At 54.5% G+C, this 27360-nt stretch overlaps 1 protein-coding gene across 2 annotated transcripts in view; it reads left to right on the forward strand.

Annotated features, from left to right (window-relative positions):
- Positions 1-26217, forward strand: part of PRKCE (protein kinase C epsilon) — a 473918-nt gene extending 447701 nt beyond the window's left edge. The window contains exons 14-15 of one of the 2 annotated variants that reach the window (XM_036027919.1): positions 2782-2928; positions 8168-8197. In XM_036027919.1, the coding sequence (XP_035883812.1) occupies positions 2782-2928; positions 8168-8182 (162 nt within the window). In that variant the 3' untranslated portion in view covers positions 8183-8197. Of the gene's footprint in view, positions 1-2781; positions 2929-8167; positions 8198-23359 lie in introns of those variants that run through there. The other variant, XM_028515225.2, reaches the window with a different exon arrangement.
- Positions 26218-27360: the final 1143 nt, after the last annotated feature.

Raw genomic sequence — 27360 nt, forward strand, 5'->3', positions numbered from 1 at the left:
TTGGAAAATGCCACATCAGAACATGTTACTTTTTGCTATACTTGGGGCTTTTTCCTTCCTTTATCCCTCACCTCAGTGTTTTCCTCCCTGCCTCATCAATTTCCCTTTCTGTCCCTCCGTCCTTCCTTCCGTTAACTAATTCGGTCCACTCGGAACTGCTGTTGGTTGAGTGCCCCAGTGCACCAGGCACTGCGCTAGGTGCAAAGTGAGTGCTGGCGAGCACAGCAGCCATCGTCCCTTCCAGGAAAGGGCACAGCCCAGCGGGAGGAGACGGGCAATACATAAGAAATGCATCCATACGTGATCACAACTGGAATAAGATCAGTGAAGGAGCCAAACAGAGCATGTTTATTCACTCATTTATTCAACACGTATTATTGAGCATCTAGTATGTGACAGGCCCTGCGCCAGGTGCTGGCTAAGGAGAACCCTGCAGCACCCAAGGCAGCCTGAGCCCCAGCCCAGCAGAGTCGGCCACTCAGCCCAGGCTCTGAACGCCAGCCCGGCACACCTTCCTGGGGGCCTCCTGCCAGCAGCCCGGCAGAGTCCTTTCATTTTGGATGACCCAGAGCTGTGTCAGTGTCTGGAGATATTCTTAGTGTCGCAACTTGGAGCAGAGGGCACTATGAGTAGCTAGTGTGTAGGGCCCAGGGATGCCGCTAAACCTCCTAGAGCGCACAGGAAGGCCCTTGTGACTAAGAAGTATCTGGTCCAAAATGTCATTAGCACAGAGGTTGAGGAACTCTGACCTACAGACATTCAGAAGCTAGAGACCGTGTCCGTGTCCGCAGCTGGTGACGGTGAAGTGCCTGAGAAAAGGTACCCTCCTTCTGAGAAGAGCCTCCTCCGGCTCAGGGGCAGCTTCCTGAGGCGTTAAAACCTGTGGGCTTCTCTGCAGCCCTGATCCGTCTCCTCCCCGGGTGGGAGGGCAGGAAGAGCTGAGGAAGTAAGGAACAGGCTTCTCCTCCCTTGGCCTTGGGACCCTTCACTTCCTCACATTGTCACTTGATTCCAGGGCCAGGCCAGGTTTTCCATGACTCTGGCCACCAAGCTGCGTCTCTGAGGGCCACCGCCTTGTGGAGGCAGCACAGAGCTCTAGAGAAGGCCACTGCATTGTAGGGTTACACTGTGCACAGCCTCCACCACTATCGGAGATGGCCCTGCTGCCTCCCACCCTCCCCACGGTGCCCCAGGCCCGGCCTTCAGCCCCGCCCCCATCAGTCATTTCAGTGCTGTGTGTGCACAAGAGCAGCCAGGCACCGAGCCTGGTGCTGGGAACATAGGACTGATCCCGTGTCATAGAACTTACCAAGGGAAGGAGATGTTCAGACAAATTATAATTTAAATACACAAGAAATAGGAGGTCCCAGTCCCCACAGAGGGGGGCATCTGGGGAGGTTTCCCAGAAGAGGCAGCACTTTGGCTGGTTCCTAGAGGATGCATGGGCACTGGAGAAGAGCATCTGACCAGGGGACAAAGGATGCAAAAGGCCAGCAAGCTAGAGTAGGCTCAGACCAAGAAGTTTCTGTCGCCAGTCAAGAGCATGGCCTTCAGCCTGCCGGCGATAGGAAACCACTGGAGGTGCCTGAGCAGGGAGCCTCAGCTGATTCTGATTAGAAAGGTGCCGTGTGTCGGTACCGTTCCTAACTCACAGCTACCCACACCCCGGTACTCTCTCACCCGAGGCTCCCACCCCTCCAGTAGCATTTGGTCTGTGCCCATGTGCTTCGGTTTCAGGGGCACCAGGCAAGAGACAGAAGGAGGCTCTCCCAGTCTTTCTTGCTGATGAAGCCTGAAATTCCACCATTATAGATTTATTCCTTTGGCTTATAGTTAGTCCTCTAAAGTTCCTTTGTTAAATACAGACACAGCCTTCTCCTATGAAATGTAACACTTTGTCTCTAACACATACACACCCATATCCCTACCATTATTTTGGGTGAGTATCAGAAATATTTCTACCTACTAGCACTGTTTTCCCCCCCAAGGTTATGTTGTTATATATCTGCTCATTTAAATTAACATTTGCTGTCAGGACTGACTCATTTAATAGGAATGAGTTCCCGTGGGTGTGTTTGTCGGGTCATAAGACACCAGCCAAAAAATGCAAAAAACAGTCGTCAATGTGGTTTTTACGGGCAAGCGCTGAGAAGAAGTAAGACTTTCTTTTTCTTGTTTTTTCAAAATATTTTTATCTACATGTGTATTTTGTGCTAGAGATTACAAATTCAAATCTTTAAAAAGTAGGAGCACCCAGGTCTGGAAAAGGGAAAGGGCCAGGAGGCGCCTTTGATCATTTACCCCAATATAAGTAAGTGTCTGGTCCTCTTCTCGTGCCTCAGAACGGACTGCTGGCTTCTCCGTGTAAGTGGGTTCATCGGACCTCAGTCCCCCTGAGGAGAAGGCCTGAGAATCTGAGGGCAATAAGGGAGTTAGTAAGAGCCTGAGTTTCCGATCCAAACTGGGTACTTTGCTGGCTGTTTGACCTTGGCCAACTTAATTAACCTCTCTGTGCCTCAACTACCTCACTTAGAAAACAGGGATAGTAGAAGTGGCTCAGAGGGTTGCATCTGGCTGCAATGAATTTACACACATGCGCGCGCACACACACACACACACACACACACACACACAACCACACTCTGCTTAGAATGGTGGTTGGCACACAGTAAGGGCTGTGTAAGAGTTAACAATACACCCCGAAGGGTAGAGACCCTGAACTCGCAGTCTGTGCCTGTCGGGCCTTCGTCGCTAATTCTCTCTATGTCCTTGTCCCCGCAGTTCATGACCAAGAACCCCCACAAGCGCCTGGGCTGTGTGGCAGCACAGAACGGCGAGGACGCCATCAAGCAGCACCCGTTCTTCAAGGAGATCGACTGGGTGCTCCTGGAGCAGAAGAAGATCAAGCCGCCCTTCAAACCTCGAATTGTAAGTAGGGCCTAGAGCCCCTCCCACAGCGCGGCGGGGCCTGGGTACCGTGCAGGGGAGCTGGGCTGGGCACACGTACAACCAGAATGACAAGCCACAAGGCAGCCGGGATGCTCGCTAAAGAGCAGTGTGTGCGGCCCCAGGAGCTCACTGTAGAAACCTGCCGGCCCCCAGGCGTAACCGGGTGCGACTGCTGCGGGACACTGAAGAGCCCTTTTCACTTTACTGCAGATGCACTTGTTTATTTTGATCAAAAATGGCAACTGGCCCTAGTTCTCTGTGTGTGATAGCAATAGAAGGTTTCTTTATAAATAGGTTTGTTTTCTCAATGAGTCAATTTAAAGAAAAATATCAGCTCAGTATTTCACAGCCATTGTGCAGAACTAGCACAGAGCACGAAGTTGTGACTCAGTGGCTGACATTTGAGGACTGTCCCGTGGGAACTCATGGGGGGACGGCCAATTCCTGAGGCCACGCCAGAGACCTCCTGTCCCTTCTCCGCCGGCTCTCCCTTCGGACTTCCCTCCAGCGTCAGCACTCCCTTCCTTCCAGGCTCTGCGGCCTGTTAGGGCGGTGCCAGTGGAGGGGGCACGCAGATGGTATTTGAAGCCCAGAGGTTGGAAAGAGGAATAGAACCCTTGAGTCGGGGCTTGACCCAAAGCAAAGGTCATGCCCAGCAGTGACTCGCTGGAAGGGGACAGGGCTGGCGTGGCTCTCCTTAAAGTTAGCAAGAACATGTGTATGTGGTGGGAAGCGAGCCTCTTAATTCTCTGGCTTTTAGCAGGATGAGTCTGGAAACGTGGGTGGCCAGGAGGTGTGCTTACAGGGAGTAAAAAGGGTGTGGGATACCGGACGTCACTGGGCGGAGCCCCAGCCAGCCCCCAGCCACCCCACAGTGCCAGGCGGCCTGTCCCCTTCACTGCCAGGCACACAAGCCGCCCTCCTGTGCTTTGCGGATCATCAGAGAGGAATTCCGTTATAACCCAGGAGGTTTTCTGGGGAGCGATATTGACACTGCTGTGCTCCCCAGTGTTTCTTTTGGGGGCAGGTGGCTCTGAGCCGAGGGCGTGGTCCAGGCCTCAGTGGGGCTCACTGCAGGGCGGGTCCACTATCTCTGGACACTCCATCCTGTCACCATTCTCCACGTGCTTTCTTCTTTGGTTTGAAGACCTTTCACTGGCCAGCACGCAGCTTGGAACAGGCTAAGTTTAGGTTCACCTTCCTTCCCGGTTAACATCCCTGCCGCCCCTGCCCGTCGGCCCCGCAGCTCTGGGGCCTTCTGTGCCAAGGCAGGGCTCACTGTACACGCCAGCCTGCTGAAGGCTGCCCACCGCTCCCCCACCCTCACCGCCCAGGGTCTGTGCAGGTGGCCTTCAAGGACAAGATTAGCTCTCCCCCCGACAAACTGAGGGGAAGTAGGAAACCAGAGGCCAGGCCGAGGAGGAGGAGAAACCAGAGTGCTGATCTGAGGGTGACATGTTAACTTAGGGTTAATCCAAGTGAATCAACCCAAAAGAAATTGGGTAGTAGAGCTAAGTAAAGAATCCAGGCCCAACAAACAGGAACCCAGTACAAGATCTAGAACTGATCAGCCAGCACAGGTCTACAAAGCGAATTAAACCTCAATCTGAACTTCAGGTCAACAGAACGACTTAATGTTAAGCTTGTGGAGGGCTGGGGCAGAGCTGGAGGAGTGGCTCCTTCCTGTGGTATGCAGGGTGGAGAGGACAGGGACAAGCCCCAGGGAACTGTCCACAAGGGCTGGGAAGGGGAGAACGGGCCTGGGGTAGGACAGAGGCAGGCAGCAGGCCTTTGCTGAGAAGCCCCATGGAAGCAAGCAGTTACGGATTCAGGGGGCAGAGTCTCACTGACATAGCAGAGGCGGCAGAGCATGGCGCGGATCCAGCAGAGGAGAGTGCTCTGAGACTTCAGGAGTCCGAGTGGCTGTGGCCCCCGAATCCCTTCCCAAAGCCCTTGCAGTACTGGGGTTCCTCACAGGGCTTCCACCCTCCGGTCTAAACTCTGAGCCAGGGAAAGTGCAGACCTCAGAGGAGTGACACTGGCAGCAGTACCTGGCTTCCCCAGAGTGAGGGAAAGGTGTGAAGAACAAGTGCGAGGCTTCTGTGGGCCGGAGGGGTGGGAAGGAACCTGGCACAGAGGAAGGGGAAAGAGTGAGGAATGACTCAGGAGGCCAAGCCCGTGGCCTGACCCACTACTTTGCAGGCCTCACCTGGCCTAGACAGGCAGGGTGCCGTACAGCTGTCCTTGGCCAGGAGCGCAGGTGCTCCTGTGGGCAGGGCTGTGAGGGGGCCCTTGGGTACCAGCCATAGAAGTCCATGTCCGGGTTAGCAGGTCAGGACCACCTGAGGGTCAGGTGGGACTCGCATCTCCTCCTGCAGTACAAGGGGCCTGTGCTTGCTTCCTTCTGTGTACCTCCAGAGAACGCCACACCCCCTGGGAGCAGAGGGCAAAACTCTGCACGCCCCTCTGCTGAGGGGCTCAGGTGGGCTCAGAGGCCTTACTGCCCCTGGACAGGATGGCAATGACAAAGGGCGGGGGCTGTCCAGGAGCTCCCACCAGTTTCCAACTGTCTTAGCCATCCCGGTGCCTGATTTCATCACTGCCTTGGAAGTCACCGCCGATGCGTGCTTCTGCTCACCCCCCACAGGCCGCCACTGTTGGGGGTGAGGGCAGAGGGCATGTGCTCGGCTGACTTGAGTTCAGTCCGGAGGGGAGAATTAGAGCACCTGCTGGGAGGACAGGAGGAAACCTGACGTTGTGTAGCACAGTGTGTCTGGTCGCATTTGGAGCCGGATCATGCTGATCCTCACAGAGTTCTTGGCTACAGATCTGTAAAGACATAAATTATTTAAATACATGATCACATTTATATCCTTCGGACTAGAGATTTCTCTTTGGAAAAATATCAAAATTGGGAAAGAACAGGATAGTCCTCATCTAGTTAGCAGGTTGGAAACGTGTCCCAAATCCACCCCTAAGTCAAAAGCTCTTTTCTGAAATGTGTTAACGGCACCAGCCCCAGCCATCGGAGGGCTCGTGTCCAGCGGAAGTGAATTTTGAGTCGATGAAAGCCCTCCGCAGTGCCAAACATACTGTATGTCTCATCTCAGGGTCTGGCAGGACCCACGTGAAATCTCACAGAAGTTTTTATAAGCCTTCACCCGTCTCCAGCCCCACTGAGGATTAGCCCCAGGGGAGTGGGTGGGAGCCTGGCCCGGAAACCAGCTGTGAGGACAGCTCTGTGCCCCAAGCACAGGGTCAGCCTTACCTTCAGGCAAGATAGGTTACCCTCTGTCTTTGGCCATTGGAGAGACATTGGGAAGCAGAGGTCATAGAAGTCACCTTCCCTTCATGGGACAGGGAGTTCTATCACAAGGCAGGCTTTCAGTGTCATAGGCTTGAAGCCACATCAGGTGCCTTCCAAGGAGAGCTGGGAGAGAGAGGTTTTGACAGAGGGAATGAAGGGAAGCTGGTGTGGAGGCTGACCTTGGGAGGAAGTAGCCAGAGAGTTGGTTTCAAGCAGCCAAGGACAGTGAGGCTCTTGGATCTTAGGGACGGAATCCAGGTCAAAAGAAAGACACGGTGAGAAGGAGGCTGAGGGGAGGCACAAGTGTCAGCAACCATCCCCAGCCTTGCGGTGTGGCGGTGGCCTCTAGACGCAGTGCACGTGTGTAGCAGACCGGGAAACCAGGCGCACAGACCCTGCTGCTCTCAGCAGTCTGAAGCTCCCAGGGCATCCGGGCGAGGGCCTGGGGCCTGGGAGGGAGCGCGGGTCTGCGGTGTCCTGGGCCAGCTCCACTCGCCCCTCCCCACGCCCACTGACATCACACCAGAATGCTGGAGTCCCAGAAACCTGCTGAATAGCTACTGTCCTCCCACCCAGCTGGCCGTGCTGAAGCCGAGGTGGGGTATCTGATTCAGGAAGGAACTGGTTTTGCCTGATGGTCGGTGGTGGAGGTGAGGCTGGTGAAGGTCAAGTCGTCCGGCCTAAGCCTTGAGAACAGTGGCATGTTTTCCAGGGCTCCTGTCCGTGCCCGTGACACACATCCTCCTCCTCAGCAGAACCTTCTGGGGGGCACTCTGAGCCTGTGCTCTGCCCAGTCTGGTGCCGCTGGAGGCTGGCGTCCCGGGGTCACCCCCACAGGGGCTGGGGATGTGGCAGGAGAGCAGTTCCCAGGCCCGATTCCGTCCTTCCCCAGGGCCACCCCCCCTCTGAACAGCACCGAGGAGATTGTCCAGATCCACAGCTGGAATTCGGCCTCCGGTCAGCTTCTGTCACATACCTCCACTGGCTGCTGTCCTCTCCGGGCCTTTGCCTTCTTGGGATGGTTGCTAAGCTCCCGGGTGCCTGAGCCTCGCCGTCTAACCCCTGCCCTGACTCCCTGGCTGTCACTGGTTCCCCTGGGCTTTCTGCCTTCAGGGTTACTTAACGCTCCTTTGCATGGGCCCCCACCCACAGCAGTGTCCGTGGCCTCTGTCTCTGCGTGGAGAGTTTCCTCTCGCTCATCCTCCCAGCTCCGTTATCCATTCTCCCTCCTTCACGTCCTTCTTGTCCTCCTCCTGTGTGCCCCCCCCCCCCCGCCCCGCTCAGCTGACATGCGAGCAATGTGCCGTCGACACAAAACCAAAGACTTGGTGCCACCAGGCACTCACACGGGTTTTCTGGGGTGTCTGGCTCTAGAGCAAGGACACACACAGTGGGGAGCGGGCACCCAGCCGTGAGTGGGGGAACAGAAAAGCCAGCAAGGCTGGAGCCGAGGTCTCTGATGCTGGAAAAAAGCTCCACGCCTTGAATTCGTTGGTCGGTCCCACTGGGGATTTGGGTCCAAGACAACAGCACCATCATGTCGCCAGTGAAAGAAGCACATTGAGCTTCTGTGTCGCTGGTGGGTTTGCGTCCGTGGGACTGTAGAGGGCAGAAGTGATGTGTTCCGTGTGGCTGGAGGGCGTCCCCCGACCTTGCAGATCTCCGAAGTATTTTGCTCACTCCCAGCTTCCCTCCTGCATATTCCTCCCAACCTCCCCTCTCCCCACCCCCACAAAAAAAGCATTAGGCTCTGAGGTTATGGCTCCCAGGGCCTTGGCACCGACAAGGGGGGGAGGCCAGGAGAGATCTGTGTCCCCAGAAACCTAGCAGTCCTCAGTGAAAGCCAAAGGCAACGAGGGAAAATGCTGGCCAAGTAAACTTCTCTTTGTGTACGTGTTCTCTCTTTTCAAGTTTGCTTCAGTGTGAATGTCCCTCTTTAAGGTAAGGCCTCCAGAGAGGGGAGTCTCTCCAGGTAGGTGAGCCCTCAGGCCCGGTGACACGGAGGCCCCTTCCGACCTCATAATCCGTTTCCATCCGGCCATCCACACTGCATGGCGGGACGCCCAGGGAGGCCTTTCCTGCATGCTCCTGCATGACCGGGCTGTGCTGGGAGAACACCGGGAAGTGGGCTTGAGACCCGCATACCCTCACCAACTCGTGGCCTGAGGAGGAGCCCTGCTGAAGGGGCAGCCCCTCCCCTGAAGTCAGCCCACCGGCCCCAGGGCCGCCTGATGGTGTGGACCACAGACACAGAGCCCAGGTGATCCTCAGACTCTGTCCTCGTCACCTACCTGGCAGAGCAAAAGCAGGGCACAGACGACTCCTACAGCCTGGCAGTCAGGACGTCCCCCGAGCTGTCCATGCTGCAGTGAGCACCTTCAGCTTGCAAGAGGTTGCAAGGAGTGAGCCCCTCAAGGAGTGAGGACTCTGGCCCAGGGCTGGAGGGTGTGGGAGAAGTCCAAGAAGCTAGTTTTGGTAGTTGGGCCAGGTGGCGGTTTGGTACAGTGGACATGGTACTGGCTTTGACCTCAAAGAGACTGGGGTTAAATAAAATTGCTGTCACAGGAGTGCCACTTGAACCTGCAAATTCACTTCAGCCCAGACGTCTGGCCTCCTTGAGCCCCCCACCCTCCTTACCTTTAAAATGGGGACGAGAACACCAGCTCACAGTGTCACAAATGGGATTAGCGAACAAGCCCAGGTTGCCTTGCTCACTGAATTATTCCCTCTCTCCATTCACCAGTCCCCACCCCAGCCTGTTAAAGCCCCTTTTCCTCTCATCCCAAGACTCCCAGAATCAAGACTTAAGGGTCGCAGGAGGCGGTGTGAGGTTCGGAGGTTGGGCTATAGAGTCAGATGCACCGAGGTTCCAGTTCGGGCTATAGGATCTTGGGAGAGTCACCCCGTCTCCCTGAGCCTCCGTCCGCTGGCCTGCAGAGCGGGAATGGTAGTGTCTGCCACACTGGATTGTGTAAGCGGACTAGGACGGTCCTTGGTGTGCAGTGAGCCCCGAGTGGTGCTGACAGTGACGGGGGCGGTGCGGGTCTAAGCCTAGGGAGGCTGTACCTGCTCCAGAGCGGAGGAGGGGGGACCAGGAGTTCAGATGAAGGATGACACCGCGAGGTTCGGGAAGAAGTCATCCCAGGACAGAAAGGCATCTGAATGCTGGCAAAAAACAAAAAACAGAACGCAATTCAGACTCTGCCAGAGAGCCTTCTGGGCTTAGTTCTGAGATGGGAGAACACCAGAGGAAGGGCAGATGCAAGACCCTGCGCGATCACCCTGGATGCCAGAATTCCCCCCCTTTTGAGCCTTGAAATAGCACCCCGATTTCTCACGGGATCTTACCCCCCGTTATCCTTTGACCTTGCGCACTACCTTTCCTCTCTCCGCCGTCGTGCTCAGCAGTGTTTCTGCTGCGCTTAGCTCTCCGTGCCCCTCGGTGCCCCTCTGTGCCCCGCCCTGAAACGGTGGCCACCATCACTGAGGCACCGTGCTAGCACAGCAGGTTCCCAAGTATTTCTGAGCTGAGTGGCCTCAAGTGGGCCCTTTGACAGAGGTTTCTTCATCTCAGAATTCTTTTTGCAGGAGCCTTCCTGCAGCCTAGGGAGAGGGGCCGCCTGCACTTTAGTTCTCCTCTCCCCGCATCATGCGGAGGGGGTGGGGGAAAGACTTTGAGCCCTGGGCTCGGCATTTCTGTAAGCCCCGGAGGGGTTCACTTATGACTTGATAGCTGTTAGGTTGGGATTTGCCTTCATGGGTTCATCGAACTAGTGTGACTGAATTCAATCTCTTCCCTGCTCCACTGCCACTTGAGGTGGCACCTCCCTGGGCACCTGGGACCTCCTGGGCTGTGCCCAACAGAAGGAGGGGAGGGCGGGGGCAGTCGGGAGAGGTTCGCTGCACTAGCTGGGTCTTGGCAGAGGAAGCCAGGAAGGGTTCGGAAGAGAGGACGACCTGGGCAAAGGCTTGGGAAAGAGAAAGGCAGGATTCAGATCAGCTCTTTTTGATAGGTATTTATTGAGGATGTACTTTGTGCTCTCCGTGAAGCCCCAGAGAGGGTGGTTGACATAGGAAGACAAGAATCCCCTGTTGTCACCTTAATGTCACCACCGTGAGGAATATAGGTGGTGGGACGAGGTGCTGTAACAGGAATACTAGGCCACAGGGTAAAACCCAGGGCTTGACTTTGAGAGGGGAGTCTTGCGGTTCGGTAGCAGACAGAGGCGAAGAGACGGCATGAAGAAGAGCCCCCCCCCCCCACAGTCTAGGAGGCAGGGCCTCTATGTGTCACAGGAGCCTCTTCCCACCTGCCATCCTGTAGGAGGTCCTGTCCAGGAGGGGACACTTGACCAGTGCCCTCCTGCCCACTTCTGCAGAGAAAACCAAAGGGTGATCTGGCGGCCAGAGGTGGCGGGGCAGTGGTCAGGGCTCAGCAACACACATCAAAGTAAAAGCAGAAGGAACATTAAACCTTCCCCTTGGAGGGGCTCAGTCTTGTCTCCCCAAAGCCAGAGTTTGCTCTTCGAAGGCTGCAGGCACCAAGGGACATTCTGCGAGCTGATTGGTTCCCCTGCCCACACCAGCCTCCAGTGCAGGACCTTGACTCTGCAGGGCCGCCTCTGTGCTGGAGGAAAGACGCTCTTGGGAACCTGGTCTTGCCCGTGGGGAGGCTGGTGCCCTGTGCACTCCTGTTGTGTGTGCTGGGGTAGCGGATGGTGACAATCGGATTTGGCCTGAACTCGACACTCAGGGGTCATTTTGGAATTCTGCGATTTGACAGACACACAGTAGGTTTGTGAAGATTCAGTAAGTTTCCACATCAACCTCGGTCTCTCCAAAGGGAGAAGACCTGGCCTGTGAGCCTGCAGCCACCGACCCTCCGTGCTATTCTGGCTTGTCCTTCCTGGGATCTACCCCGGCCGCAGAGGGGTGTCCTTGGAGCACAGAGCCTGGGAGTATTTCAGGCTTGTGAGCCCAGCTAGGTGTGGAGGAGGGTAGAGAACCGCCAGGACAGGGAAGTGTGTTTCTTGCCTTAAGTAGAGAGATGAGAAGATAAGCCAGAGTGAGCTTATCGACTGGAATGACTTACAAAATAAAGCAGGCCTTGACCTGGGCATCAGGCGGACTCCCCCCTCCGCCCGCAGCTGCTGGCTCCCAGCTGGTTCAGCAATAACAGGAGGTCTTCCTGGAGGGCACGCAGATGTGGGCCGCGCTCACGCAGAGACCTGGGGTGGGGGTGTTCCACCCAGTGCTTCAGAATAGTCACCCAAAAACGTGGGGTTCCAGAATTTAGCCCCGACCTGCATCATAGGCAGTGAGCTCAGAGGAAAAGGTTGGGCAGAGCCGGGTGCTCGTCCCTGCCATTAGTACCTGCGAGACCCTGAGCAAGTCACTGAACTTCTCTGCTCCCTTCCTGAAAATGAGACCACACACAGTCCTTGATGTATCTGCCAGCCACAGCCACTCCATTTAAACATGCTCCGTGAGGACAAGGATCGAGGGTTTTTAAAATCAACATTGCCATAATAACATTCACACAGAATAAAGCCTACTCGTTTCAGGCATACAGTGTGCTGCGTTGAGCAGTGAGTACATGGGGTGTCTCTAGCCCCCACACGGTTCCCAGGCGCCCTGTGCCTCGGGCGGCCCCGAGTCTGCTCTCCGTCACCTCCCCTAGAGGGTCACGTCCATGGAGCCATGTCGTGGGCAGGCTTTTGTGCCGGGCCCCTTTCATGCAGCGTCCTGTGCTTCAGATCTGAGATCTGTGTTTTTAACTTGTTATTGTGGAAAAGTCAAGTGTGTACCTGAGTGAGAGAGAATCCCCCCTGTGCCCATCACCACATCAGTCAGCAAGACCTGGTTAATCGGTTGAGGGGAGGGCTTTTTATCTGTTACACTCAGAGCTGCATCCTCAGCAACAGCTCCTGGCACATAGTAGGAATGCAGTCTGTGTTTGTGGAAGGAATGAATTGTGTGGATCTACAGTGTTTTTCTGGAGAATGTTTCTCTCTTTGCCCCACCTCTAAATTCTCTTCTCACCTGTTATGGCCCCAGACTGATTCCAGTATGTGCCTGGGAATTTGGGGGTGACGAGACCCTGCATTTGGAACCCTGATGTTGCCAAATGGTAAAAGGAGGGGGGTCACCTCATCTTGACTTGAGAGGCACATGCTAGAGTGTCTACAGCTCCTGTTTCAAAGCCAGCAGGCAGAGCAGTAGTGAGCCCCGGGCCAAAAGAACGGATCTCTATCTAGAGCATTTTCATAAGTAAGGAGGGAATAGATTAGTGAGTGGAGCAACAGGGATTTTGCCAGAACCAGATGGGAAAGCTTTTTCTTTGGGCACCAACAGTTATCCCTGGAAAGCTGAGCCCGACAGCTCCCAGTAAAGACACTGCTTTGAAAAGCAGACGATAAATGAGAGAGGGCCCCCTGGTTAGAAGCAGCTCGGGGTCAGGATGCCACTGTGGGCCTCCCCTCTTTCAGCCGCAGCACCCGGCGGGTCCTGCCATAGCACGTCCGGCATGCGGGGCCAGCTCACTGTGCAGCTGGGCTCAGAGCTCGGGCCTCGGGCCTCAGGTGAGCCACAGCAGGCGGGGCGCCGTCTCCTCCTCAGGCTTTTGTTCCTGGGAGTCCACTGGGCTTCCAACACTCTCTCAGTCCCAGGCTCTGCGACTGGGCGCCCCTTCACCCCACTTTGGGGTCTACACAACAATGGGCTGTAAAATCAATTTAGTGGGCCAGATGCAAAAAATCTTGTAATGATGGATGGGATGGGGTGAGATGGGATGGGGTAGGGTAGAATATTAGACTGGAACACCGAACACATCACATAAAGGCGGTACATAGCTTGCTGAATCTTCCATGGGGGTGGTACCAGGAGGTGCTGTGCGCTAGGTCATATATAAAATGTATTTCTTACTGTTGCCTGTGATGTGAAATTTTGAAGGGTGATGCCTTTCTTCACCCCGATGCCTAAGAAATGACCCCAAAAGGCGTTGTGGGGACGGTGGCCCCATACACGGCGAGGGGCACAGGGCGGGAGGCAGTTGTGTGTTTACGCCTTCGTCACACAGCCACAGCCCCACGGGCAGCAGCCATCCAGCCCTCTAGAGGCACACGTGAGTGCGTGGACACCTCACGGCAGGAGGCGGGACGGCACATGCCGGGGACAAGGGCCGCGGGGTCCGAACAAGCTAGGTTCGTTCCTGGCTCTGCCTCCGGCTGGCGTGCACCTTGGGCAGGCTGTTTACCAGTCTCAGCAGTGGTGGCTGAAGCCTCCCGGGAGGGTGGCATGTGAGGTTAAATGAGGCAGGCAGGTAAAGCACTTAGGAGACGTCTCCATCTGGGACCCTTAGTACATTTTCCACATGAAGAAACCGAGGCTGTGCCAAGCACTGTGCTGGCACTAGAAGCACAAAACAGACACCCGGCAGAAGGAGCTCCTCGCCTGGTGGATGAAACAGTCCCTGAGCAAGCCGTCACTTAGTTCCAGTTACGGGGAGTGCCAGGAAAGAGCGGCATGGGCCGTGGAGGTACAGGAGGGGGCCGGCCTGGCTGGGGGTGGCTCCCCAGGAAGGGGCCTTCCTGTCCCTCCTAGCAGCATGAGACCCTCCTTGTTAGTGGCCTCAGGAAAGGTTTCAGGGCTCCTTTGCTGCACTTGAGGGGGAAATGGACCCTCCTTTGCTCTCACTTCTGGTCTTGGAGGGTGGTGGTCACCTGAGTGAGAAAAGCTGTTGCTCCCTGCCATCCTCTGGGGACCAGCAGGGTCCATGTGGTTAACTGGGAGCTGGCGAGGACCAGCTGTGGCTTGGACACCACTAGCTAGGGAACGTGCAGCAGGCGTCATTCACCCCGAGACGCCACCTGCCTCATGAGGGGGCACTTAGAGACACCTCCAGGCCATTTCTAAGTTCCCCGCTGAATGGTGTCAGGGGCCAGAGGTTCGCAGTCCAGGTGATGAGCACTCATCCAGAACTGTGGACCCGGGATGACTCTTAGCCAGAGTGTATGCTTCATACTTCTGTTACCGTATTTCAGAGTCCAGTAGGTGTGGACCAGGGCAGGCCGGGGAGGGTCTGAGGAGGCAGGTATTATAAGCACTTCAGAAATACCCAGAAAGACCTCCTTCTCTGAAAGGAATGAAGAAATACTGTGTCTGTGTAGCTACAACTTTGAGATAAATGGCTTCAGCTGGTCTTAAAAGATCCCTCTGGAAAGAGCCCTCGGTACACAGTCTGCATCTGAGCGACTTTACCCAGCCGTTCCAGAGGGACACCTCGGCCTTCCTGCCGACCCAGCAATGAGTGGCCGCAGGGAGTGCCCGGGGCTGCCCCCGCCCCGCCGCCCCTCCGTGGTTGGAGGGATTTCAACAGAAGGGGGCATCTCAGGTCCTGGAATCGCCTCTCGGGGCTTTGTCCTCTAAGTGGATCCTCAGAGACAGTGACCGTGGCACTGAGGAATTCAGGTTTTATTGGAGGGGAAACTTTTAAACCTGTGGTTCCTAACTTAGCAGTGAAGTCACCCCTACACCCCAGCCCTTTGAGAATCTGATACAGCGAACTCTCTCCAGGAAAATCCAAATTCACGCAGACACTCAGCACACTGGGCTGCATTTCACAAGGTTCCGGGAAGCCCATTACCTAGGGCAGGGGTTGGCCAGCCCTGGCCTTCCATCCCCACCCAGCCCGCTGCCTTTTTTTTGTGCAGTGCTCGAACTTGAGACAGTTTTTGCACTTTTTTCAAATGGTTGAAGAGACCCTTTGGTGACACGTGAACGCGATAGCAAGTTGGAAAGTCACTGTCCGTCAAGTAAGTGCTGTTGGAACGCAGCCACGCTCCCTCGCCTCTGTCTTGTCTGTGGCTGCCTTTGTGCCTCACGGCAGAGCGGAGCGCTTGTGACAGAGACCCTGGGGCCCACAGAACCCAGAATATGGACCACCTGGCCCTGCCCAGAAAATGCGCTGCCTCTGCTTTAGGAGCAGGAAGCCAGGTTAAGAAGGCTTGCTGAAAATGCTTTACTTTTACAGAAAGTGACTGAGCCATGGAACTTAGAGGCAGGAGTGGCTTTGAGAATCTCTGATGAACTCCTGCTGTGCCAGGGGCAGACTGGATGGTGGTCCCTGTCCCTACGGGACAGGGGTTTCCAAACTGGCACTGCCTTCCAACCAGCTTTTGGGCCGTTGCCCTGAAGTTTTGTTTAAAAAGCATTGTGACACGTGTTTGCAGTTGGGTAGCAACTTCTTGCCGCCGGGGATCCCACTCCCTGCTGTGATGCAGGTCCGAGGGCTGGCTCCACACACCCCTGTGGACGGCTGATTCACGCTGTAGCCCGCCGAGCTCCTGTGATCGCTGGAGTATTTGCTGCGTGTGAGAGGGAGGGTAGTGTTGGCTAATAAGAATTTCCAAAGTAGCTGTTCAAACAGAAGTTGTAGAAATAAATGTGTTTTTTAATGCCCAGCAATAAAGCGAGGATGAGCTGAGAGGGGAGATGATTGAATTCCCTCAGACAGCTGATGGGACAGAATCCAGGTGTGGTTGTCTATTCAGATGCTTGGTGGTCTGAGGTCCAGTGGACTCGGACCATTTTTAAAATATTTTTCTCTGCACTGACCGCCTCAGGAGTGAAACCGCTTTTTCCCGCAGGAGTGGTTTGGACTGGAGGCAGCAGGCCAGGCTGGAGGGGTGGGGCGTTCGAGCCACCGCCTGGGGCTTGGTGGCTCCTCACCCCTGTGTACCCGCAACGCAGGCCACCACCCTCCTTCAGACTGGGAGTGGCCAAGAATCAAGTGGCTTCCCATTTTTCAGTGCCATGAAGCTAATCATCAGTGCTGAAAAAGCAAAGGGGTCTTGATTTTCTCCTCCCCTGAGAGGTGGAAGCAACTTCACGAAATACAGCAGAGGTCACACACGGGAGAGCTGTGCCACCCGTTCAGCCAGGCTGCATGTAAAACCTGGGAGATCTGGCGTGGGGCTCCGACGCCGTCCTCCTGAACGAGATGGAAAAAGTGACCACGGCTGGTGAGGGGCTCTGGGAAGGGCTCGGAGCCGGACTGGTCTTGCACACTGTTCGGATACGCCTCTTGCAAGAGAAATGGGAGGCGCGCCAATGACATTTCAGGATGATCCAAAGCTGCAGGTGCAGCAGACAGGAGGACGACCAGAGTGTCCTGACGTTCGCATGGTGCTTTGGAGTTCCAGTGCGCCTTCCTTCGAGGCCCTCCTAATAACCCTCAGCAGTCTAGGTATATTTATTGTCCCGCTTTTTGGTAAATAAACTGAGATTCACAGAGGAAAATTATAGAATCATTATTTGTGGTGGTCTTGGCAGGCTAGAAATAAATACCAACAAGAATCAAGGTCAAATATAAAGGATCACACTGGGATTTGAAAAGCCAGTCTCAGAAAACTAGGAGTATGTATTACTTTCAGAAGTCCCCACAATGAGTGCCACAGCCAGGGGGCACGAGATGACAGAATTATATTGTCTCACCCTTCAGGAGGCCAGAAGTCTCAGCTCAAGGTGTCAGTGGGGTCTTGCACTTTTGAAGACCTGCAGGGGAAGGATCCTTTTACTCCTTTCAGCTCCTGACAGCCCCAGATGTCCCTTGACCTGTGACGGTGTCACCCTGTCTGTGGCTCTCACATGGCCTCCACTCTGAGCGTGGCTGTCTCTGTGTCCAAGTTTCCCCATCTTGCAGGGACACTGGTTACACAGGATTAGGGCCCACCCCAGTGACCGCATCTCAGTTGAATTACCTCTGCAAAGACTTGAAGGCTTTCAAGTTACTTTGAAAGTAACTTAAGGTTACTTTCTGCAGTCCCGTGAATTAGGGTTCCAACAGATCTGTTTGGGGGACACCGTCCGACCTGTCATAGGGTTAGATTGGATTGGTCACACTTCCATTTATGACAGCTACTTAAGGACACATAACACATTGGTACTGTACTGTCTTAGCTATCAGTTTAACTTGAGGGTTCCCACCAAGGAGAGGTCATGGCACAGAATGTGGTGTTGCTCAGACCAGAGTTGAGAGTGGATCGGCCGGCCCCGGCCACCACATTCTAGGAAGGCAATGGGTGAAACACAGCAGGGAACCCCGGAGGGCATGGGGCACGACCAATGCTATGAGAGGCTGCCTGGGCGCCCGGGCCACACAAGTGCTGCATTTTGCCCTGTCTTCTACAAAGGAAGCCCAACATGTGCCCAGCTCCTGGTGGACAAAATTAAAAGGGGGCGGTGGTAGAGAGTGATATTTAGAGAAATGTCTAGGTAAGTGGTAGTTACCTTGGAATTGGGTTCCAACCCAGCCTTCCAGCCAATTAAGACACTATGTGGCCAAGTTTCAGGTAACTACTGTTGCGCAAGCATCCTGACTGTTGAAATTCTTGCCTTTCCCTCTAGAATCTTTTACAAAGATAGTCAGGCTTAGATAAGACCATTGACATTTCAAAGCTAGGAGCAGTGTTGGGCTTGACTGTCCCAGTGAATACAGTTATTTTCAGGAAATGCTTATTGAGTGTCTGTTGGGTGAGAGGGTATCAGCACACATAAACTGCCAGATGGAGGGACCAAGCGCATGGTCCAGGGAGCGCCACGGGGGCCGGGAAGAGGGTGAGATGGGCGTGAGGCTGGCATCGGGGGAGACTCGAGAGGGAGTTGGAACCTACCATGGGGCGTCGAGGAAAGGTCTAGTTTTGGGACCCTGTGGAGACAGTCACAATTCTGGGCAGGGTACCCCTGGCTTGGGGTCACTCTACCTATGTGCTTGCTGTCATGCCTAGCCGAGGTGGAGAGGTGGGCAGGGACCCCTTAGGTGGCCACATGAAAGCCAGCCCCATGCCCCAGCCCATAAGATCAGAGAGTTTTCTTGATGCTTCATAACAGTCACCTGTTGCTCTCCCAGTGACAAGTGGAGACAGAAGCAGGCATCGCTGGCTCCTCTGAAAGCTTGTGCTTCTGGCTTCAGCACAGTGAGCACTGGTAGGGAATGACACCGGCCCCAGAAGGAGTACGTGCTGGGCTCCCAGCACTGCCACACCCAGCTGAGCCCCTGGCACCCAGTGGCTTCCGAGTGATTTATCAGATGAGCTCAGGGCTTCACTCCCCAGATGCAATTTCTCGGAAGGAGCTGGAGTGCCTGTAACTCAGTTTCCACGAGTTCTACTTCGCTCTCCCACTGCAGACTCCAGCGGTGTGCCCTTTCACCGAGGTCACCCCTAGACCTCTCACAGCCAAGACCTCATTTCTGCAGGGATGCCAAACGGAGTAGGAATGTCATTTTCCCCTTAACCCCAAGCTCGAGGATTAGGGACACACCCACCAACTCCCTCAACTCCCCTTCAGCCATCTGTCTTGGTGCCGTTTCCCCAAACCCTGGTTGAACCCGTTTCTGTCTTGTACCAGCAGCAGTCAGGGAGCCCAAGTGCCCGGGGTGACTTTTGCCAGGGGAAGAGACCCCATTATCCAGGCCTGCTCCTCTGGGCCCTTCAAGAATCAGACCTCGGCCTTCTCCTCACTCCACCCATTCTTCCCCAAATGGAAACCCCTCTGGCAGGGCAGCTGCCACCAGTTCTGAACCTAGATCACATTGCTGGCTCTAGATGAAGTGGCAGCAAGAGAGATGCATTCATTCATGTTTTTAGTAGACATTCACAGAGCACTATGTGCCAGGCATTGCGCTAGGCTGGGGATGGAAGGGTGAATTCAGCCCCGTCCCTGCCCCCAAGTCGCTCACAGATTAGTTGAGAAGAGGAGGGAATCCAGGCTGCTGGGTGCTGTGTTATGGGTTAGGGGCCATCACTGACATCCGTAAGAGGCCCACGGGGATAAGGAATGGCCTCTAAGCTGAGGCACAAAAGGTGAGCGAAGTCCACTCCGTGACAAGGAGGGGAGAGGGTGTTCCAGGCAGAGGACTCACTGTGCAGAGGCTTGGAGGCAGGAGCAAGCCCGTGAGTCCAGGGAACTTTGTGGGAGAGAAAGCCGGGCTGGCAGGCAGGACAAGGTGCTGAAGGGCCTTAGAAACATGTATAAGAACCTGGGGCTTTTCCCAGGAAACTCAGCCCCTGGGGGAAGCCCTTGAATGTCCAGGCAGGCCCCAGCTCGGCACTAGCTCAGGATTTGGGGGTGTGCAGAGGAATGTAAGACCCAGTCCCTGCCTCCAAGAAGCGCACAGCCTTGACGGGTGGAGCACAGGGTCTGCTCGGGGTGACATGGCCAAGCTGTGCGTGGCACCTGCCCGTGGCGCACAAGCGCTACGACTCAGAGGCAGAGTTGGAACTCACATTTATGGGGCACCTGCCGTGGGATCAGGGGTCACCAAGGCATCTAACGTTTGGCATCACATTTAGGCCCCTCTTGCCACCTGCCTTGTACAGATGAAAAGACCAAGGCTGGAAGAGCGACATCATCTAACCAGGAAGGGACAGTACGGGGTGAGAGGTCAGCCAGTGCTCTTTGGCCCCCTCTGTGCAGCTCACCGCATCCCACCTGTGTGGGCCAAGGGTTGGGGGAGGACTTCATGGGGGAGATAACATCTGAAGAGTTCGAGGGTTCCGAGTGTCCCAGTGTCACCTCTCAGGCTGCAGTGTGGGCTAAGAGTCTACCTTAGATATGGCAGGCATCTGGGGTGACCGGGGAGCTGGGTGAACTGGGCTGTCTCTAGGAGTTTGTCCATTGGAACCTTGGAGTCAACTCTTATGCCTGTGAGGGAGGCAGCAGCTTTTCAAAGGATAAAACCAGTGAGTGAAGGATGCAATCCCAGTCCTCCCCAAGTGTGGGGATGCCATGCTGTGTACATGCTACTAAGAGGCAGTGGTGTTTCCCAGAGACAAGTGCTTTGGAAAACTTCCCAAGTCTCCATGGTTAATTAGCAGGCATTGCACACAGTGGGGACGCCGGCTACTTGAACTGGAAGTGAGTGACTGACATGCATCTAAGATGTCTGGAGAAACAGGGCCCGGGTGCATAAGGGGCTGGGTGAGCCAAGTGTGTTTTCCTACAGAGATTTTAAGGAATGGCACGCTCACTCACGCACCACCGATGATCTGAGACACCTGGAAAGCCCAGAACTGAGCTAGACGGCCCCGCAAGCCAGCCCACTAGGGAGCTGGAGGTCCTCAGGGAAGGACGCTCCCAGCTGGGTTGCCTGAGACCGATTCCCGGTACCTGATCGGCGAGCTGTGACGCTCACACACAATGTCGGGTCTCAGCCTGACACCATGCTCAGGAAACAAACCAGTTTCCGAGACCAACAGACACCAGTGACTGAGAGGAGAAGCACAGACAAGTTGATGATCTGGCAGAGCCCACACCAGAGCCCTGGCAGCTCCCCGAGGTTCTCCGTGCGCACCCCTGCCCCTCACTGACCAGGGACCGTGAGCTGGCAGAGGTGGCCCTGCCCCGGAAAGCACGGGAGGCCTGGGCAGGGCCCACGCTTGGTGCTGCTGTGCTGAGTTTTCCTCCCACCCTGTGCCACGGCCCCTCTTCTTCACCAGCTCCTGGCCCTCCGGCCCGCCAGTCCCCTCTCTCCTCCTGCCCCCACTGAGGATGTCCCATGGTCACCTTCTGGGATGACCCCCAGTGCCCCCCAAGTCACAGCCACCTTATCCCCACCCCACTCCTCCTGCTGGACTCATTCCACTCATCCTCGTAGACCCGCACTCTGTAAGCCCTCCGCAATCCAAGTGCACCGGCCCTCCTTCGATAGGGATCTGCAGGAGAGGCGTCAGCACACCTTTCCCCAGGTGCCGCCTTCCCGTGACTGACGTGCGACACTGTGGGGATGGGCCTGGATGTTCTCCTTTGAAAGCAGTCTCCATGCAGGTCCCCCGATTTCCTCTTGCTCTGTGCGCAGTGGAGATGGAAAGCAGATAGCCCGCATGCCGGGGGCCAGGCCTCCTGCTGGAGATGACGAAGCACGAGGCTCTGCCCGGTCACGGGCGGCACGTACTCCCCTCAGCTGCAGGGCCTGTTTCCATCCCTCGGGTTCTCTGCCTCTCTGGTCTGCCTCCCATCCAAGGTCTCCGAGACCTGCCTGCTGTGCAGCTCTAGCCCGGGGAGAAGAGGCCGAGCTGCACTGATGGGTTCAGGAAGATTATCTCATCCCTGCTCCGGCTGTGCATCTGATTCCAGTCTCAGGCCGGGCCCTTTGAAAACAGACTCCCCTGCTGAGCTTGCCCAGTCCGCATTGCGCCCTATCTCCTGGCCCTGCAGCCCTGTGCCACCGTGCCAGCCTCCTGGCAAGCCTTCCTGGCTGCATTGTAGCCTCGTGGCCTTCCCCAAACATCTCCTGATTGAGTTTGACCCTTGTTGTGTCTTCCTACTTCTCCGGTGTCCAGCCTCCCAGACACCCCGCACCACGGCAGGCACCCTGCTGGCACCTGGCTTGGAGGCTGGCTCTGCCCTTACCTGGCCGGGTGACGCTGGCAAGTCAGCAAACCTCTGTGAACTGCATTTTCTCACCTGCACACTCAGGATGACCATAGCCCGTTCCAAGGATCAAATGAGCAAACGAATGCAGAGGAGCTTTGTAAACAGCGAGCACCCCAAACCAGGTTCTGCAGAACTCTGCTTCAGGGAGAAATATTAATAAACTCTTCAGGACAGGAACAAATTATGCCAAGTCTGGGGAAGGGTGGCTTGAAAACTGTGTCTCTGGACTCGGGGATGTCTCAGAGCCTGTACTGTGCCAAGGAGCACGGCCAAAGTGCAAGAAAAGGGTACAAGACAAAGCTTTATCTCAAAACCACTTGTTGCATGGACTACTTACTAACACCTTTTAGGTGACTGGCTTCCACAGAACATAGCATCTATTAATATTATTGCTCCTACAGATAATAATGCTAATCTTTCCACAAAACTTACCCATCATCCAGGTCAGTAACCCTGGGTAACACCGGTTAAGCTGTGTCTGAGAAAGTATTGCCAGGGGCCTTTCAAGCTTCTCAGCACCGGGCTGTGTACCATGGGGGGCAGGGGGCCTGGCACTGAAGGCCTCCGCAGCCAGACTCCACTCTGACCTCCTGCCACCCTCACGCTGGACTCTGCCCCAGGCAGCTCGGCGAACCCACTGTCCTGTGTTTATGTCTTTCGTGTTCCTGCCCCTGCCCCTGGCCCATCTTTCTTCCTAACAAGGTGCCTTTCTCCCATCTCTACCAACACGATTGAAACTCAGTCGTCAAGCCTCAGCCAAGCCCCCACTTCTCGGTGCAAGTTTTTCCAACCATTGTAGAAGTTCCAGACGGGAATACTGGCTCCCGACTCAGCGAGCCCTACAGGGCTTACACGTCCTGGTTTTCTCCCCGAGCCACGATTTGTTCGATTGCCGTAAGCCCTACCTTGGGAACCTGAGCCTTAGGGGTGGGTTATACCTGCGTGTTCAGTTACTCAGCACGTGTTCACGGCTGGGAACCCAAGGTTGAATGAGGTCCCTGCTTCTAAGGAGCTGTTGGCCGAGAAGAAGCATAAACAGTTCACTGCAAACCAGAGTGTTGAGTGTGAGAACAGAAATAATGTGGGGGCACAAAACCGAGTTCATGGTGAGAGCAGATGGAGATCCAGGCAGGTTTTCCAGAAGACATCCCCACCCCCTGCCCATTTGCCTACCGTAGGGAGGGTGTCGTGTGGGGCAGGCACGGCCAGGTTATGGGGTCTGCCTGCGGGGCAGAGAGGGCCCTGGAGACGCGGTGGGAGGCCGATGGGAGTCTGCTCCCTGGGTCCCAGGGAGGGAGGTCTGGAGGGAGCTGGAGGGCCAGGGCAGATGCCGGAGGGGAGTGGGAGGTGGGAGCCCTGCGCCCCAGGCTCCCAGACATGCCCACACACTGCACACACCGTCTGTGGGAACCCCGCTTCCCTGCTTTTCCATCACACCTCTCGCCCCTCCTTCCTTCTCACCGGAGCTCATTGGCTCCTCCCCAAGCCCTCTGTCACCTCCTGGTCCCAGGGCCATCCGTCATGACCTCATTGGAACAGCTCTGTGTCTGCTGTCTGTAGCTAGCGGCCTGCTTTGGCGAGAGGCTGGGCAGCGCGCTGCTCACTCCCTGTGGGGGGCCCTGGGGAGCCAGGCCAGCCTGGAGTCAGTGCTTTCTCTTTTCTCCACAGAAAACCAAAAGAGACGTCAATAACTTTGACCAAGACTTTACCCGGGAAGAGCCAATACTCACACTTGTGGACGAAGCGATTGTGAAGCAGATCAACCAGGAAGAATTCAAAGGCTTCTCCTACTTTGGGGAGGACCTGATGCCCTGAGAGGTCCCGCCAGGTGGAGTTCGGTGATGCTGCCAGAAGGGACCCTGAGAAGATTGCTGTTTTCCAGAGGCTCAGAGGGTCTTGAACTACTTTTCCTCCCCGGAGCCCCCGTCCCTGTCCACTCTATTTATTGTGTCCCCTCACCCAGGCCGGCTCCTCCTTCTTTCTGCCTGGTGACCAGAAGGCAGTCTTGGCTCCTGACTCACCGTTGGAGCAGAATCGGGTGGGCTCAGCAGTCAGCTGGACAGGCCGCTGGGTTTGGCCTGGGCAAGCCTGTTTCCACTTCTCGGGGGCTGCCGGCAGTGAGGCAACCTCAGTTCCGTGACTGCAAAGGAAAACTTAAAAAGCAAACAAGACTTGGTCTGTGCTGTAGGACCTAGAGTTCCAGCAACTCTCGCTTCTCGTCCCTCCAGTCCCCTTACCTGCCACCCCTCTGCCCTCCTGCCCAGGAGAAGAGACTGTGCTTCTTCCGCACGAGGGTGGGCACCCGCGAGGCGTGCCTGTGAAGGATGGAGACCGGGAGATGCACGGGCTGGCTGCCTGTGTTGGTTTGCCTGGAATGGCTCGTTCTTGCTTGCCCTGGTTTTGGCTGTGGAGCATGCCGAAGTTGTGGAAGCATGTATCTTGTGGAAGAAGTCACTCCTTGTAGAAAAAGAAATGTGACTTTGAACTCTATTATAAACATTTGAAAAATATATCCTCAAATTTGCTAATTGGCCAAGAGATATAAATTTCATTATTAATAGGTTGATATTAAAGGGCTAATATGCAACGAGAAACCAGTTGTCCGAGGGTTATGCTCTGAGTGCATTAGTGGCGTGTGGGGGCTGGACGGATTGAAAGGAAACAAGCAGTGATCCTCACGACTGAAGGCCGGCTGGACACAGAGGCCACCGCACTGACGGCCAGGACCCCGGGTTTCCAGCAGAACTCGGCTCCCAAATTCTCTTTCCAGTTTCGTCCTAAGTTCCCGGTATAAACTCTATTTATTTTCCGCAGCAGTGTGTTCTTTTTACGCACTTCTACAAAATGGTAGTACTACTGTGTTGTGGTTTTGAACATTAAACATGTAACGTTGACTATGAAATGTCTGCCTTGGGAGCAAGCAGACTGAGGTCAAACATGGGTTACGCAGAGGGTGTGGCGAGACTGAACAGCACCTCGCTTGGAAACTGACAGTGTGGCAGGACGACTCGGAGGCTTGCTGCTGTGTGACGTGCAGAGGCAACTCATGTGGACACTATTTAACCGATGTGATGTTACCTCCTGTAGATACGCTGACAGTGTTACATTCTCTGATTCCCAAGGGTTCTCTGTGGCTTTGTGTACATGTTTCCCGGAGGTCATTGGATTATCTATTTTCCTGAACTGTTTCAGCAGGGAATGGAATCCATTCCAACCGTTGCACGTGGATTTCCCAGCTGCCCCTAAATATATCTACTTGTGAGTGGCAAAGTGGCACTATTGAAGCTTTTTGCCTTTTGTACATTTGAGATTTTTGTATATAGTGTTTGCTGCAAGGCCTGTGGAATTAATTCATTGAATTTAGAGGTATCAACTGCTGCATGTTCAGGCATACTATAAAACTTTAGTCTATGAAAGAATAATTCTAATAATGTCCAGGTGCAATACTCTGTATGTGTATTGGTTCAAGTTACCGAGAGATAAGGTGTGTTTGTTTCTTTGCGGGAGGGGGGTCTCCTTTGTATTGTTTATTGCCTTTCCGTTTGTTTTTAAAGATGTAAACATATATTAAGCTATATTAAATCTCACATATCGTTCTCCTGTGCTCTATTGTGCCCTGATAGAGATGGGGAAGAGAAAGGAATGTTCTTGATGGTGGTGTCAAAGCGTGGACGGGAACTAGCTTGAGCCCGTAGGGAGTTGGTGTCCATGTTTGCACCTGGCTGGCCATAGCCTTTGTTACTAATGGTGACATTCAGTTCTCTTTTGTTTTTATTTTTTAAAAACTCAGGTGTAATTATTATCTGTTCTTATGATAATTTCCAATATTATGCTACATCAGCTTGTGTGTTTGGCATACCAGTGAAGTGATGAAGAGCAGTAGAGTAATTTAATTTATCTTCGGTAGCCTGACGTACTGGGGAGAGACTATCTTCTGGAGTTGAGCACAAGCACAGAAACATGTTCCTGGTGGCATCATCTCATTTTGGGGGAAGGCGTGACAAGACTGCCCATCCGTCATACTCATGCGTCACTTCTGCTCTCTGTGTTTCTCCGCTTCCTTCACCAGGATGAGCTGAGAACAGCCCAGCCAGCTCTCACTGCCATGCCACATGGCTTTGTCCGAGGGCTGGGTGGTGTCCCCACGTTGGCGGGGTAGGGCCCTTCCAGCGGGACAACTGGCATTTTGGCTGGGAAGGCAAATAATAACACATTCCAGCCGGCAGCTCCAGGCGAGGCAGTCAGCAGGTTGCCTGGCCCAGAGACACCCTTGTCTGCACCCAAAGCTCCATGCTCGCTGGGACACCTCCTCCTTGGGGTTGGAGCTGATAAGTTCTCACACTGGCCGATTCAAATCCCATGTAGTCTGTAGAAAAAAAGCTTGTGTGTTCCTTGAGTATTCATTGTTTCATTTGAGTTTTTACAAGAGTTTGGAAGTAGACACACTGTTACATTTCTACTGATCCTTTCTAATCTGTCCAGGTCCATGTCTCTCTCTCTCTCTCTCTCCCTCTCTATCTCTCCCTGTCTCTCTCTCTCAAAAAAAAAAAAAGTGTGGAAAAAAAAGCCAAAAAATATATGAAGGATAGTTGTCCTCCTGTGTTCTCTCATTATGGCAGTGAGAAACCTTGTGAAGTGGAAACATATTTTCCTCCAAAGGTGAAAAAATGCATTCTTGCTTTAAATAAAAAAGAAGGCTTAAAAATTACCTCTTTTTAAATTATGTGCAAAATAATTCTGGCTAAATAGAAAATGTATTCAATTTTAGGGATTTGTTTTTTATTTTGTGTTGTGATGCTTTATTTGTACATTTTTTTCCTTTCTGGATGTAATTTTAATCTCTTGCCATTCATTAGTGTTATTTCATTGTAAACATTATTGTGCCAAATGTACTGTATTCAAAAGGATGTGAATGTGTATTGTTTCAGAACCTAATAAATACAATAATGTTACATCTTATTTCTCGGCCCCTATGAACATTTTTATCTTCCTTGTGAGTGGCAAGGTGGCACTGATGAAGTTTGTCACCTTTTGTACATTAGAGACTCAAAAATTCGGAAATCTGGACAGCTCCCCCCTTGTCACTTGAAGAAGCACAGAGGAGGCCGACAGTCTTGTCTCAGTGCGGCCGTGCCCTCCCATGCCTCACCTCCGCTCCCGCCTCACCTCTGTGCTCCCGGGACTGCCACTGCCCACGGGAGGGACACAGGAGGCCCCAGTGGACTGGATGTGGTGCCGGGCTGCTTCCGCATGGAGCTGCCTAGGCCTGCAGGAACACGGGCAAGCACAGCACCCAGCACCCCTGTTTTTTTCTTTCTTGAAAAGCAAATGCGAGATCTCCCTGCAACCAATGCCCAGTCCAGCCTCTTCACTCAGTCTCTGCTACTCAGAACTTCAGGCCTTGGGGGTCCAAGAAACTCCCGGCCTGAGAACCCCTCGCAGGCTGGGCGGGGAGTTGCAGACTGGCCAGCGGGGCTTCGTGCGAAGCCACCGCCCACTTCTCCTGCCCAGCCAGTCCTCACGGCCATCTGAGTTCCTCCCTCACCTTGGGGCTCCTTTCCTGCCACTGTGCTCTGCTGTGCTGGTTCCCCAAGGCTCCTCCTCTTCTTTCTCCAGCAGGGATTTTTCAAGAACTTTGGAAACCCAAAAGTATACTTGAATACACCAGA

The sequence above is a fragment of the Phyllostomus discolor genome, chromosome 6, assembly GCF_004126475.2.
Source record: "Phyllostomus discolor isolate MPI-MPIP mPhyDis1 chromosome 6, mPhyDis1.pri.v3, whole genome shotgun sequence".
Classification (NCBI taxonomy): domain Eukaryota; kingdom Metazoa; phylum Chordata; class Mammalia; order Chiroptera; family Phyllostomidae; genus Phyllostomus; species Phyllostomus discolor.